Source organism: Vicugna pacos, chromosome 7 (genome assembly GCF_048564905.1).
Source record: "Vicugna pacos chromosome 7, VicPac4, whole genome shotgun sequence".
Classification (NCBI taxonomy): Eukaryota; Metazoa; Chordata; class Mammalia; order Artiodactyla; family Camelidae; genus Vicugna; species Vicugna pacos.
The window spans coordinates 23,860,323-23,873,975 of NC_132993.1; the positions used below are offsets into that span (position 1 = coordinate 23,860,323).

At 31.6% G+C, this 13,653-nt stretch overlaps 1 protein-coding gene across 5 annotated transcripts in view; it reads left to right on the top strand.

Annotated features, from left to right (window-relative positions):
* The window catches only part of POT1 (protection of telomeres 1), a 76,440-nt gene that overhangs the window by 43,105 nt on the left and 19,682 nt on the right, over positions 1 to 13,653 (top strand). For all 5 annotated transcript variants that reach the window (XM_072964564.1, XM_072964563.1, XM_072964565.1 and 2 more), the window contains 3 exons: positions 2,228 to 2,518; positions 7,957 to 8,112; positions 12,932 to 13,101. In XM_072964564.1, coding sequence (XP_072820665.1) covers positions 2,228 to 2,518; positions 7,957 to 8,112; positions 12,932 to 13,101 — 617 coding nt within the window. The remainder of the gene's footprint in view (positions 1 to 2,227; positions 2,519 to 7,956; positions 8,113 to 12,931; positions 13,102 to 13,653) is intronic.

The following is a 13,653-nucleotide window of genomic DNA, read 5'->3' on the forward strand; positions in this document are numbered from 1 at the left end:
AAGGTGGAACATATTAGATAGTATGTGATTTTTTAAAAATCAGTTTTTCTATACTGTAATGTTTTCAGTCTTGATTTTAAACATTTCGGTCCCTTCATATTTTGCTCTTGTTACATAGGTTTCCATGCAACCTCGTCACTATCTTTTCTGTCTTTTCTTCTGTTGCTTTAGTTCATCTGTGGCCCTCACAGTCACTGATGCTCATAATTGAGTGTGGTGTCCAGGTGTGCTCTAGTCTTAGATATGGTGGGAATTACCTCGCTCGCTCTATTAGTGCCTTTTCCCTTAGAGTTAAAGAATGGTGGAGAACATTTTCTGAAAAGAGAAATAGAAATATTATCATTGTGGCACTATATTACAGGCTTATCCAAACTTAAAAAAAAATAGTTTATTTCTCACACACTGCTGTTTCCTATAGTACAGTTGACCCTTGAACAACACGGGTTTGAACTGCACGGGGCCACTTACATGCAAATTCTTCTCAATAGCAAACACTACAGTATTGCAGGATCCCACAGTTAGGTGAATCCAAAGATGTGACACTGAGGATACAGAGGGCCCACCATAAGTTTTAAGGGGATTTTCAACTGTGTGGATGGTGGTTGCTCCCAATCCCAGTGTTCAAGGGCCAACTGTATTTGTAGTAGTCATTCTTGCTGTTGTTTATTTTAAGTAGAATATACATCTCTCTTCTCACAGTATTAGCATGTTCATGTAACTAGAACTCTAGAAACTCCCTTTGTGTCCCGACTCGGAATTGTCAGTACTTTTTATGTCCTGAAACTCTTTGTCTACTCCAGTTTATGAATATAGCTAAGTTTTCCTTTAAGCCATTTATTATTTTCCTGTTTTATATTTAGAGCTGTAATTTTCTTTTCTTGTAATGTCCTTGACAGATTTTGAAATTAAAACTATGCTGCCTCATAAAAACTGGAAGGGTGCCCTCTTTTTTGATTCTGGAAGAGTTTATGCAAGCTTAGTGGTTTTTTCTTACTTAAATGCTTGGGGCAGTGCACTGATAAAGCTATCTGAGCCTGGTGGTTTCTTTATTGTAGGTTTTATTAATGAATTTACATTTCTTTAAGAGGAATGAGATTACTCAAATTTTCTCTTATGTTTAATTTACGATATATTTAATTTTTAGAAAAGTTTGCCTGTTACATCCAAATTGTCAAATTTATTGATATAAAGTTGGTCATAATGTTACTTATCTTTTAGATGTTTGTAGGATTTGTATTGGTAAGTCCTTTTTTTCAGGCTTGATACTATACTTTATGTTTCTTCTCATTTTTTCCAGATTAATCTTTCTAGGCTTATTATTTTTATTAGTCTCCTCAAAGAATCAGCTTCTCACTTTGATTTTCTCTATTGTATGTTTCTGTTTTTCTTACCTTGATTATGTTTTACTTCTGCTTTCCTGGGGTTTGAGATAATATTCCTTGTGCAGCTTCTTGTAATAGAAGCCTAAATTTCTGATTTCCAACCTTTCTTCTTTTGTAAGATGCTCAGTTATGCCTAGAAAGCTTTCTCTTTGTGATACTTTAGTTACATCCAATACGTTTAAACACATCGCAACTTAAGTATCCTTCAGTTCAATATATTTTCTAATTTCTAATAAATACATAAATACAGTTATTAATGAGACAGTATTACAAGAGATTAAAAAGGACATTTTGTAAGTCCAAAGGGTTGCTTTATGAAGATGTATCAGTCATAAATGCACGTGAATCTAATAACTGAGCCTCAAAATTCAGAAAGCCAGTATCTTTAGGGCACGTCTTAGCTCTGTCGGACTGATGAAACTTTAGTCTCAGCAGCATTTTATTCACTTAAAACTCTTGTATTTATGTGTACTAGTTTTCCCTATAACATTCACAAGTAACTTACTTATTATCCTGTTTCCTTGTGTAAATTATACCTTAATAGTAAAACTAAAAAATGTTTTGTTAGTAAAAGTACAAGCTTGATAGTATTAGGGAGTCTACCGCATACCTCTTTAAAAAATAAGAATAAATTTTGCATAGTGTTTTACAGTTTACATGATGCTTGTGGATCTTCATGTGTCCAGTAGATTTTATAATTTCATATACTTATTAAATCAAATATTTAAATAATTATGTCCTCTATTAACTATGCTGGCAAGATTTTATAATCTCTCAAGTATCTCCAGTTCCTAGATTCTGTTCTGTTTGTTTCTGTTTTGTTTTGTACTTTGCCACTTTCTTAGATCCAAGTATATAAAAACGAGACTCAAGGTATTGCCAGCTCTGGCTTTGCATCTTTGACATTTGAGGGAACTCTGGGAGCTCCTATCATACCTCGTACTTCAAGCAAGTGTTTTAATTTCACTGCTGAGGACGAAAAAATGGTGGAAGCCTTACGTGTTTGGGCATCTACTCATATTTCACCTTCTTCAACGTTAGTGAAATTGTGTGATGTTCAGCCAATGCAGTATTTTGACCTGACTTGTCAGCTCTTGGGCAAAGCACAGGTGGATGGAGCATCATTTCTTCTAAAGGTAGGTATTTTTAAATACTTGTAATTGTATATGTTAGTACCACCTACTTGTCTTTAAAGAGCTTGTATTTCACCATTCTAATGGAATAAATATGCCTACTGTGTGTTAGGAACTTAAAAAGTAACAGACCATTTTTGATGAGCCTGTATCTTCATGCAGCTTTACTCCTGAACTTCTCTTTTTTATTGTATGCTTCCAGAGAAAAATAGTATTACCAGATCTGTGTTTTAAATACAGTATAATTTATGCTGTATTTATTTATGTATTTATTTTAGTACTAATAAAATATGGAGTTCTTTTCTGTTGCTCTTTTTTCGTTGCAGTTCTACCCATGCATATTTCTGTTTCCCTGTCAAGGTATAGCCTTTTCACTCATTTGTACTTTTTGGCTCATTGGTGTTAGGTTCTCTTCCCATGTCTTTCCATTGCTTCATGGGCAGATCATGGGTCGTTTGAAGTGTTTATTGTTTTTAATTTTTTGTTTTGTTTTTAAGTCTACAGGATTAAGAAAAAAAAGGTAACATAAGACCCATCTAATCTTCGTTTACACCTATCCCAATTTACTCATGAGTGGCTTCTGGAGAAGACAGTTGTCTGATGCTGTCCTCACCCACCCAGCCTAGGCAGGATCCGTGTAAACAAACACTGCTTCAGCCCTGCCCCTGCAGTTATTTCTTTAGCTTTTGACTCTTTGAAACAATAAAACAGGGAATGAAGGACAGTGGCCCTTGGTTTACAGTTTAGCATTACCAGTTTCACCTTGCCCATATTAAGGAATATTGAAGATAGAAATCATTGAATATGAAGCTTTTGACGTTGAAAATAGCACATGTTTATTTACAGGTGAAATACTCTCAAAAAGTAAATGCATGCTGTAAAGAAAGTTAAATAAGTCAGGTATGACAAAGCTGAAGCTACAGCATAAAATCATCCAAACAAAATAAGAAGGAATCTCAGGTCAGCCAGTCATACTTTATGCCCAGAGTGACATCAAGCAAATAAGCATTTGGTAATCATTGAACACATCCAGTGACAAGGAATCTGCTGTGCAGAGAAGTATTCTCCATCTTTTGGCTGCTGTGTTGTTAGAGCATTCTTAAATTCTGAGTTTAAAGCCTGCCATCTTTTAGCTGACATGACTGAATCTACATTTTCTCTCTAAAGCAACAAAACATGCCTTCATTCTATTTTTATAGATAGCCTTTTTCGGTTAAATAAAAACAGCTTTCATGTAGATGTTATTTTTAAAATACTGCATTTAGAAATGAATGTAAGAAATTACGTTAGTAAGATATTCTTGAGGACAATTTGAAATAAATCTGACCTGAGATTCCTTCTTCGTTTGGATGATTTTATGCTTTAGCTTCAGCTTTGTCCTACCTGACTTACCTAACTTTTTTTATAGCATGCATTTACTTTTTCAGAATATTTCACCTGTAAATAAACATGTGCTGTTTTCAACTTTTTAACTCAATAATTCTATTTTCATGAATTTATTTTACAGTAACTTAAAATGTGGGAAAATGCCTTTAAAAGACTATTTATCCTTCTATTTCTTACAGTAACAAAAATCAGACAAGTGGGGTGGGTATAGCTCAGTGGTAGAACACATGCCTAGCATAGACAAGTGCCCTGGGTTCAATCCCCAGTACCTCCATTAAAAAAAAAAAAAAAATCAGGCAAAACTCAGGTACTAACAATAGAAAAATTTGTGAAGTATTTATGTATTATAGATACTATGTGACTATAGAATGACATTGTAGACACGTACTTCCTGATATAGAAATTTGTGTTCTTCTGTTTCGTAATTAATGCAGCTTCATTTATATATTAAAAATGTATTATATGCATAGCAAAAAATATATTGAGAGGAATATATAGCAGTGCTTTAGCCATATATTCTCTGGGAAGTCAAGTTGTCAACAGATACTGGCAATAGGAATCTAACTGGCTGATTTGTAAAACAAATTCCAAAATTGTTTATTTGCTTGTAAACAGGTGGAAATCTTTGGCAGCCAGAGCTGGTAGAAAGTTTGTATACCTATTCTGTAAGATGGTTTGGAGATCAAAAAAAAACAAAACATAAACTAGAAAATCACCATATTTTTAACAGACTGTTCTGATTTTTACAACTTAATTATTTGTATAGAAATAGCAGAGGAATGCTATATAATTAATCTAACAATAAGGCTTAATCTCATAAAAAATCCAATTAATGCCCAAGAAATACATCACTATTATCTTAATTTTTTAAAATATCCATAATATTACTATGCCTATTTATATACAAAAGACCCTATTTTAAAGTGTAGGAGTTTTTGTCAAGACCTTTTTTTTTTTTATTGTTTATAACAGTTGACTCAAGAGTTAGAAATCAGTTTAAAACACTTTTACAAATCAGCCAGTTAGATTCCTTTTGCGAGTATTGTTAACACATTATGATATAACTGTTGGTTTAAAATTTAAAACTTATTTTATTGGTAATTGTGTATTTTTCAAACTCAAATGTAATAGAACTCACTATGAGGATATTTGTAATTCAACAACAACAAAAAATTTGACTCTTAAAATAATAATTTTACCGTAACAAAATTACTGCAAATATTTATTCTCAAAAAAGAGACGTTAAAGAACACATTGTTTTGATTAGAATCAGTAAAAGTATGTAAATTCAAACATCGGTTACAAACCCAAACCAAATATTCAGGTGTTAAAAAAGACACTATCTCACCAGAAACTGTTCTTTCAAAGAGAAATTAATTATAATTATAGGTTATTGAGAATATAATGTTAGTAAGGGTAAAGAGATATATTCAAAAACAAAATTCAGAGCCTTAATGTAAGTATTCATGAACAAAGAAAGAAAAAAAAACATAGCATATCAGAATGGGCTCTCCACTCAAGAAGTTGAAAAAGTAACAAACAAAACTATAGAAAGTAGGAGGTAATATTTAATAAGGTATTTAATTTTTGGATAGGTAATCTTAACATTGTCCAAAAATTTAAAAGATACTTTGAAATGCTATGTAGTGAAAAGTTTCTCACCTCAACTTCCTGTCTTGTCCCCATCTTGTTGGTCTCTCCATCTCAACATCTCTCACTGAAGCAAATTTCTTGAGTATCTTGTCAGACCTATTTTAGTTCATATACAGTACATATTCTTTTGTCTCTTCTTGTGTACACATGATAGCATATTACATACATTACTCTGCAGTTGCTTGTTTTTACTTAATTTTATCATAGAGATTTTTCTACAACACCACCTAAAAAGTTCCTTACATGTTTCCTAGGGCTGCCATCACAAATTACCACAAACTGGGTGGCTTCAAATAACATAAATGTATTCTTCTCACTTCTGAAAGCTCACAGTTAAGGTGTTGTCAGGACCATGCTCCCTCCAAAGCTTCTCAGGAAGAATCCTTCCTTCCCTCCTCCTAGCTTCTGGTGGTTGTTGGCAATCCTTGGCATTCTTTGGCTTACCCAGTGCATCACTTCAGTCCCTGTTGTCAAATGACCTTCTTCTCTTTGTGTCTTTAAGTCCAAATTTTCCTCTTGTGAGGACACCAGTTGTGTTGGATTCAGGGCACATCATAATCCACTGTAACCCCATCTTAACTAATAACATCTGCAGAGACACTGTTTCCAATGCATTCACAAGTTCCAGATGGTCTTGAATTAGGAGGGGAACACTGCTCAGCTGTTTTTTTTTTTTTTTTTTGTCATATGGAGGTGTAGCATAGTTTACTGTATCTTGCATCTTGTTCTTGCATTTAGAAGATTGACTTAAACATTCGTCATTTCACATATGTGCTCATAGAGCTGTGAAGATAAATTGCTACAAATAGAGTTGCTGATTCGAGTATGTGCATTTGAAATTTTGATAGCTCTTGCTAAATTACCCTCCATGGAGGTTAATGCTTCTTTAAACAGCTCCTAGCCATGTATGAAAGTATCTGTTTCCTAACAGTAAGGTATGTAGGAATTTATATACTTAATGGTTTTTTTAAAAAGTAGAAAAAGATAGACTTGATAAATAAGTTCAAAGGTTTAAAAAACAAAGTTTTATTCTGATTTTTAAAAAGACAAGAAAAATTTTTCTGAATTAGGAATGATACAGAGATATATTTACATATGTGGGGGATATATATATTATAACCCAGCACAGTTTGATTTTACAAATAGCTTAATTTCAGGAAAATTCAGAATAGCTTAATTTCAGGAAAATTCTAGTCATCTCCATTAATATTAAAAATTATGTAGTCATTTCCATGGATGTTAAAAATATTTATGAAAATGTTTAGCAAAACAAAATTAGAAGTATGCCTCCTTAACATAGTAAACAATTTCTATTGTAAGGTACACAAACAAATATTTAGTGTTGGAATTCTGGAGTCAGTAATGCCAGGAACAAGAAAAAAATATTTCTACTATTTTCTCTGTTATATAATGTTGTTCAGGAAATTCACTAAAATAAGGAAAAGAAGTGAGAGATTTAACTCTTTTAAAAGAAAGATAAACATCAGTACTCATCACATACAAAAGCCCCAACGATTAACTAAAAAGCCATTTGGATTAATAAAATTATTCAATGAGTGATATAACTGGTTTAAAATATTAGTTAAATACAGCTTTTTTACATGTCATGAATAAATAGAATATATAATTGAACAAAAGATCTTTCAAAGTCTTGATGAATGTAAAACAAGATTTCATGTGAGAAATACCTGAACTTCCTTTTCCAGCACCTGTGATTGTCATTCATGTTCATAACATCTAACATAAACAAAGTACCGATATCTGTACTTTCAAAGGCCTTTTCCAAATCAGAACAAAGTAGAAGAATATGCAAAGGTTAGATTAGTTCCCTAAAAGCTAGGAATTTGTATTTAAGAAAATTAGCAAAGGTACTTATAAAGGTTTATATACAAGATGGTAATTACTAAGTTATTTAAAATAGCAAAAAATTTGAAACAACTTAAATGGCCAATAAAGGGATTGGTTTAATAAATTTGTGTGCATCTATGCCATAAAATAATGTGAAGCCATTGAAAATTCTATTTTAGAAGAATATTTAAATTGCCTGAAAAAGTGTCCAAAAATGAGAAATTCAAAGCACAATATAATGCCAGTTTGGTGAAAAAAAAAAAAAAGACATGTATTATACACACACAGAAGAAAAAAGATAAAAGTAAATTCAACAATATGTTAATATTTTTCTAAACTCATAGCAGTTTGAATTTTTTTCCTTATAATTTTATTCATTACCTATACATACATAGTCCTTTTGTAATCAGGAAAGAATATACATCATATTTAAAGGTTACCAGATATTTGGGGAATACATTTAGGTACTTTTAAGTTACATTACCAGCAAATAAAACTCTTTTAGCCTCCCTGGTTTCCCAAAAAGATCCTAAACTTTGCTCTACCTCTTGCAGGTATGGGATGGCACCAGGACCCCATTCCCATCTTGGAGAGTCTTAATACAAGACTTTGTTCTTGAAGGTGATTTAAGTCACATCCAACGGCTGCAGAATCTGACAATAGACATTTTAGTCTATGATAACCATGTTCCAGTGGCCAAATCTCTGAAGGTAATGTTGAGTAGCAAGCATGTTTGCTTTCTTGTATTTTATAAATTTTAGAGTAAATCACATGTGAGATAATATTTGAGATCTAGAAATTAAATCCAAATTTATTTTGTCTTTAACTTTTAATTTGTAAAGTGTGTATTTAAAATAAATTATTAGAAGATATATTAGATTATAATGGCTTGAACAGCTTTTTTAAATTAAAGAATATCTTCTCCTGAATATCTTAAAAGCTGTGCCCAATTTTATTATGGAAGTAAGGAAGAAAAATTTGATTCTATAAGATACACTTTTTTAAAATGACATAGGATGCATACAATATTTGTAAACTTAAATGATAAGTTTTGTTAATTGGGTTTGATAAAATCCAGTCTGTAACTTTGTACTGATTAGTTTAAGAAATTGTTAATCCACTTCTGAAATACCTTACAAATTATGTGTCTGTGTGTGTAACCATACAGTTTATTAGAATTTGCCCACTCTTTTTTGAGATAGTGTTCTAGCTAAAAGCACACTGTTTAGTCACAGCATTTCTTGCTTATTAATAACATTTTAAGCAATTTTTTTCATTTTCCTATATCTTATATTAGCAAGTGTTTTTCTAGCAAAGAATGGTATCATTAATCAAATGATGATAATAATAACATTTGTTGAGCACTTCATATGTGTTTAGTGCTTGTACAATAGGTGCTATCATCATTTCTGTTTTACGAATGAGAAAACTGAGGCACTCAGGGGTTAAGCCCAAGATTTCACAGCTACTTGGGTGAAGCCAGTATTTAAATGTACGACATCTGTTTCCAGAGCCAATCCTCTTAAGCAGTATGAAGAAATGATTTCCTTTACTGGAGATAGCTTCCAGCCTACTTTAAGCAGTTATACAGCCTGCTTATAGGAAGAGAACAGTGAAAGTGAGTTGCAGTTTTTTAGATCTGAATTTTAGTGCCCAGTTTCCCTTTGCAAATAAGTATTCTTGGAGAAAGAAACATTTCCGCTTGCACACTGTGTTACAAATAAGCCCACCCAACTCAAATCAATAAATTAAGTTAAAGTCTGAGTGAAGGAAGGTGATAACTGCACACGTTTGTCCTTTTTTGAATGTGTTCATGCCTTTCATATCGGAGAAAATTGATTATTGGAGATATATTTTTGATTCTTTTCCCTGATTTTATCTACATTGATGAGTTTGTTTCAAAAATAAATGTGATGGTAAAGCCAATTCTAAAGTCTTTAAAATACAGATAGTACAATACAATAAAATACAATACTTATGAATGAAAAAGATTTACATTTTAAATTCTACTTTTACTATTTAATTCCCTCTTGTTCCCCCCATGTAAAATTTATTGTATACAGAATTTAGTTATAACGTACCGTATAATTGCTTTAACTGTTCTTTTTATTTAAAAAACACATTTTTTTTCTTGTTCCTATACAATAACAACACATGTGTTCCATGCATTTCAATATAAATATGCAATTTTAAGTAGTTCAGATAGACCTTTCTGTTCCCCTGTTTTGTCCTGATTTCCTTGTCCAGGTCCTGAACAGCATCTGTCACAGTGCTTTCTGTACAGTAGGGATGGAGTAAATAATGTCTGCTGATGAATGAATGGAATCACTGAGTGCTGTGAATTTTTTTCAGATTTTTTTTTTCCATTTTCTTTTTGTCTGTTTTATCTCACCCACTAGAGGGTGCTGTGAGCACATGTACTTAAGAAAATGTAGGGCAATTAATTTTTTAAAGATATGTCATATTTATCTGCAATGTAATAGAAAAATGAAAAGCATATGTATGAATAAGTAATATAACTGTAGGCTTTTTAATGTACATTGACACCACATTTTATTTGTTCTGAGGGAACCTCTATATCAACAATTTCATACTAATTTAAGAAGTCCCCAGTCAGACGATATTGATACACATAAATTCTTATTGATACTTGAAGAGAACTGCTTAAAATTGCATATTTATATTGAAATGCGTGGAACACATGTGTTGTTATTGTACAGGAACAAGAAAAAATGTGTTTTTTAAATAAAGAGAACAGTTAAAGCAATTATACAGTACGTTATAACTGAATTCTGTATACAATAAATTTTACAGCTAAGTTACTCTTAACATTTTTTTCTAAACCTTGCTTTTTAAGTAAGTTAATAACCTCATTTCCTAAACATTTTACACACACACACATACACACACACACACAGACATTTCAAACCTTCTATCTGCGAATAAAAGCAGTATATTTTCAATCCCCATACTTATTCTGATACAAATTAAAAGCAGTTATAAAACATACATAGTTATAATTATGTTTGGCATTCAGTGACCCAAGAACTCTATTTTGTTTATTTTTAGACATATATCAGTCATTGAAATGTTAAACCTAAAGGGAAATTTTTCAAAGTTTATAAGAAATATTTAAATTATTTCTAAAGGAGTAGTGATTTCTTAATAGGCAGTTTACTTTGGTTAATTTTTATTGTTTCTATACTAAATGGGCTTTTATACCAATTTTTAAAGGTATCTTTTATAATTTTTTGGTTTTAACTCCCTCAGTGGTATTTTTGGAATCTTATCACATTACTGACAAGACTATCTGTTATATATTTGTCTATTATAATAGAGCATCTGGCACATTTTATAGTATATTTAGCAAGCTTAAAAAAAAATACAATGCTGCCTCCAGAAGGAATTTCTGGAAATAACAATGTCATCTTTATAGCCTATCTATATAAATAAATTCTCTCTTTTTCTTTAAAATATAATTTTATTTTATTATGCGATACAATAGTAGAGAAGATAGTATAACAAACACCCATGTGTCTCTCATCCAAACTTAACATTTCTAAATGTCTTGCACACATATTTCAAGTACTTTTTATTTCAAGAAATAAAACTCTACATGTGAAATCTTATTTGTACCTCTGTTACTTCTAATTTTTTGCTCCCCAGTATCCTTTTTATTTATCTTAACATGTAGCTGTGTACACCCATATTTATTATGCTTGTATTTTGTGGCTTTTTTTCTAAAAGATGCATGTACTATGTATCATTCTATAATTTGCTTTTTTCCTTTGACATTATATTTTTAAAATTTGTCCATGTTCATACATGTGTCTGCATTAACACCAGACTGTCTTAATTATTATTCTCTTCATTTTTAAATGACATTTCATAGGTTAAGCCCTCACTGCCAGTTGAGTCTTCAAAACAAACTCAACTATTCACTTCCATATGCATTTTCACATCAGTTTTTTACAATTCCATGAAAGGCACTGGAGATTTTGATAGCAATTGCATTTTAAAGAATAATTGATTGGCAGGAAATTATCTTTATATAATGCTGAAGCTTTTCATTTATGAATATGGTATCTTTCTCCTTCTGTTTAGCCTTCTTTAAGTTCTTTGTAATTATATACATGTACTGTACTAGTACATTCTGTATATTAAAAAGAATCACAGAGTAATAAATGTTCAAAAAGAATGAGATAAAAGTAAATAGAAATAGAGTGTTTTATGTTTTCTTCCAGCATCTTAGTCTGGAGACCATGAGGAAAATCAGTTTTGTCATCTTTTGTGTGTGTGTGTGTGTGTTTTCCTACTCTGACTCTATTCACCCTGCTCCCCTGCTGTGTGTCAATGGAAGAAGTCAGAGAGGAAGAGACTAAATGCCTTACTTCCTCTCTACAAAACCCATGATTGGATGGGAAAAAGAGCCTTGAGAATGAACAAGTAGCATCCAGAAGTGTGTGTTTTTCCCCTTTATTCCACACCCCCATTTCTCTCCATCAAATTCAGAGGGTGATAAGGAGAAACACAATGAACTAAACAGCAATAAGCAGAGGTGGGAAGTTGGTTTACTACCCCATTTTTCTTTATATTCCCCCATATATAGCTTTTCTGTTAAACAGAATCTCACTACTGTTACACAATCTTGACCTTGTAGGAAAAAAGGAGAATGGTAGACCCATAGTCATCAGTGGTCAGGAGAGCTGCTTTATGCAAATGAATTAAATTTCCTAGTTGGTAATTCCTTTTCTTTATAACTCTTCACAAAAATAAATGTGACTTTAGGTTATATAGCTTCCTTTGAGTAGATGTTTGTTCCTTTGATAAATACTCTGCATCTGATTCTTTTTTAAGTCTTGTACATTAAAAGAATATTAAATACTCTGTAATTAAAGATATTTTAAGACTAATAAATTTAGCAAAACATCTAAAATTAACTGTAAGACATTTAGTTCAAAACTATAATTGGGTTAATTCCATATTTGAACTCATAGAATGTGTTTCACATTGTGGTGTACAGACACAAATTATTATAAAAGTTTTCTTTCCATAGAACTTGTGGAATAGGACTTTATTATTTTGATATAGCTGCACATTTAAAAATATTTCCTAGTATTCTCATAATTGAGAGTGTTTTAGTGATCATACTTAATTAACTCTTACCTTAAATTACTTAAGGTAGGTTATTTTCAGAAACTTTAATCAAATAGATTTCTAAACTACTATATTTTACCAATGCTAAGACTCAATCTTATTTTACACTTTAATATCTCTAAAATGTAAATATGTCTTTACATTTGAAAAAATAGATACATATGCATATATATGTGTACATACACATTTTGGTTTTGATATAGTGTCCTTGGGGCATATTCATTATACACTAGTATAACTTACCAGTATCCTTTCTGATGAGTCAACAACACCCCTGGTGATTGGTCAGTGCCCCAAATTGGTTGTTAAATATTGCAAGTGCCAGAAATTGTTTCATTTTTCTCCATTTTCTAAATAATAATCTGTTTTTAGGTTGGGAGCTTTCTTAGAATTTATAGCCTCCATACCAAGCTTCAGTCAGTCAATTCTGAAAACATGGCAACATTTTTAGCCCTAGAGTTTCATCTCCATGGAGGCACCAGTTATGGTCGGGGAATCAGAGTGTTGCCAGAAAGTAACTCAGATGTGGATCAACTGAAAAAGTAAGTGTATTATATACCTATTTAGAAATTGTAAATAAGGTATTAATTAAGCTGATTTCTAAGAAAATATTCTGGAGTGGGGTGGGGGGATCTAATAGGTACCTTGTAATGGATCCTCAGAGTCTTCCATGCCATTACCCATTTTATTTTAATAGATGAACCAAATGAAACAAATCAAGTGATGATTTTGGGTTCAAGTAGCTTAACAGTAGCAGAGCTAGTTTTCCAGTAGTTACTTGTGCTCTTACGTCTACTCTTTGCATTTATTGTCTTGTACCATTTGCCACATTCTCCAGGTACATCAACAAACAGTGGAAACTGGAGCTTAGCTAAAGTTTGGGAAACTTGATACATATATCTAGGAAGCAAACAGACTTGATCCTCCATGAAAAAAATACTGCCTTTCTAAAGTGTGTATAACTGATAAAATAGATAACACAAATGTTTCAGTGTATCATATTTTTAAAACTTTTACATGAAGTAAACTTTTAAAGTTTTTTTTTTAAAACTTTTTCCTGAAGTATTACTGTTAGTCATTGTGTATAGAAACTC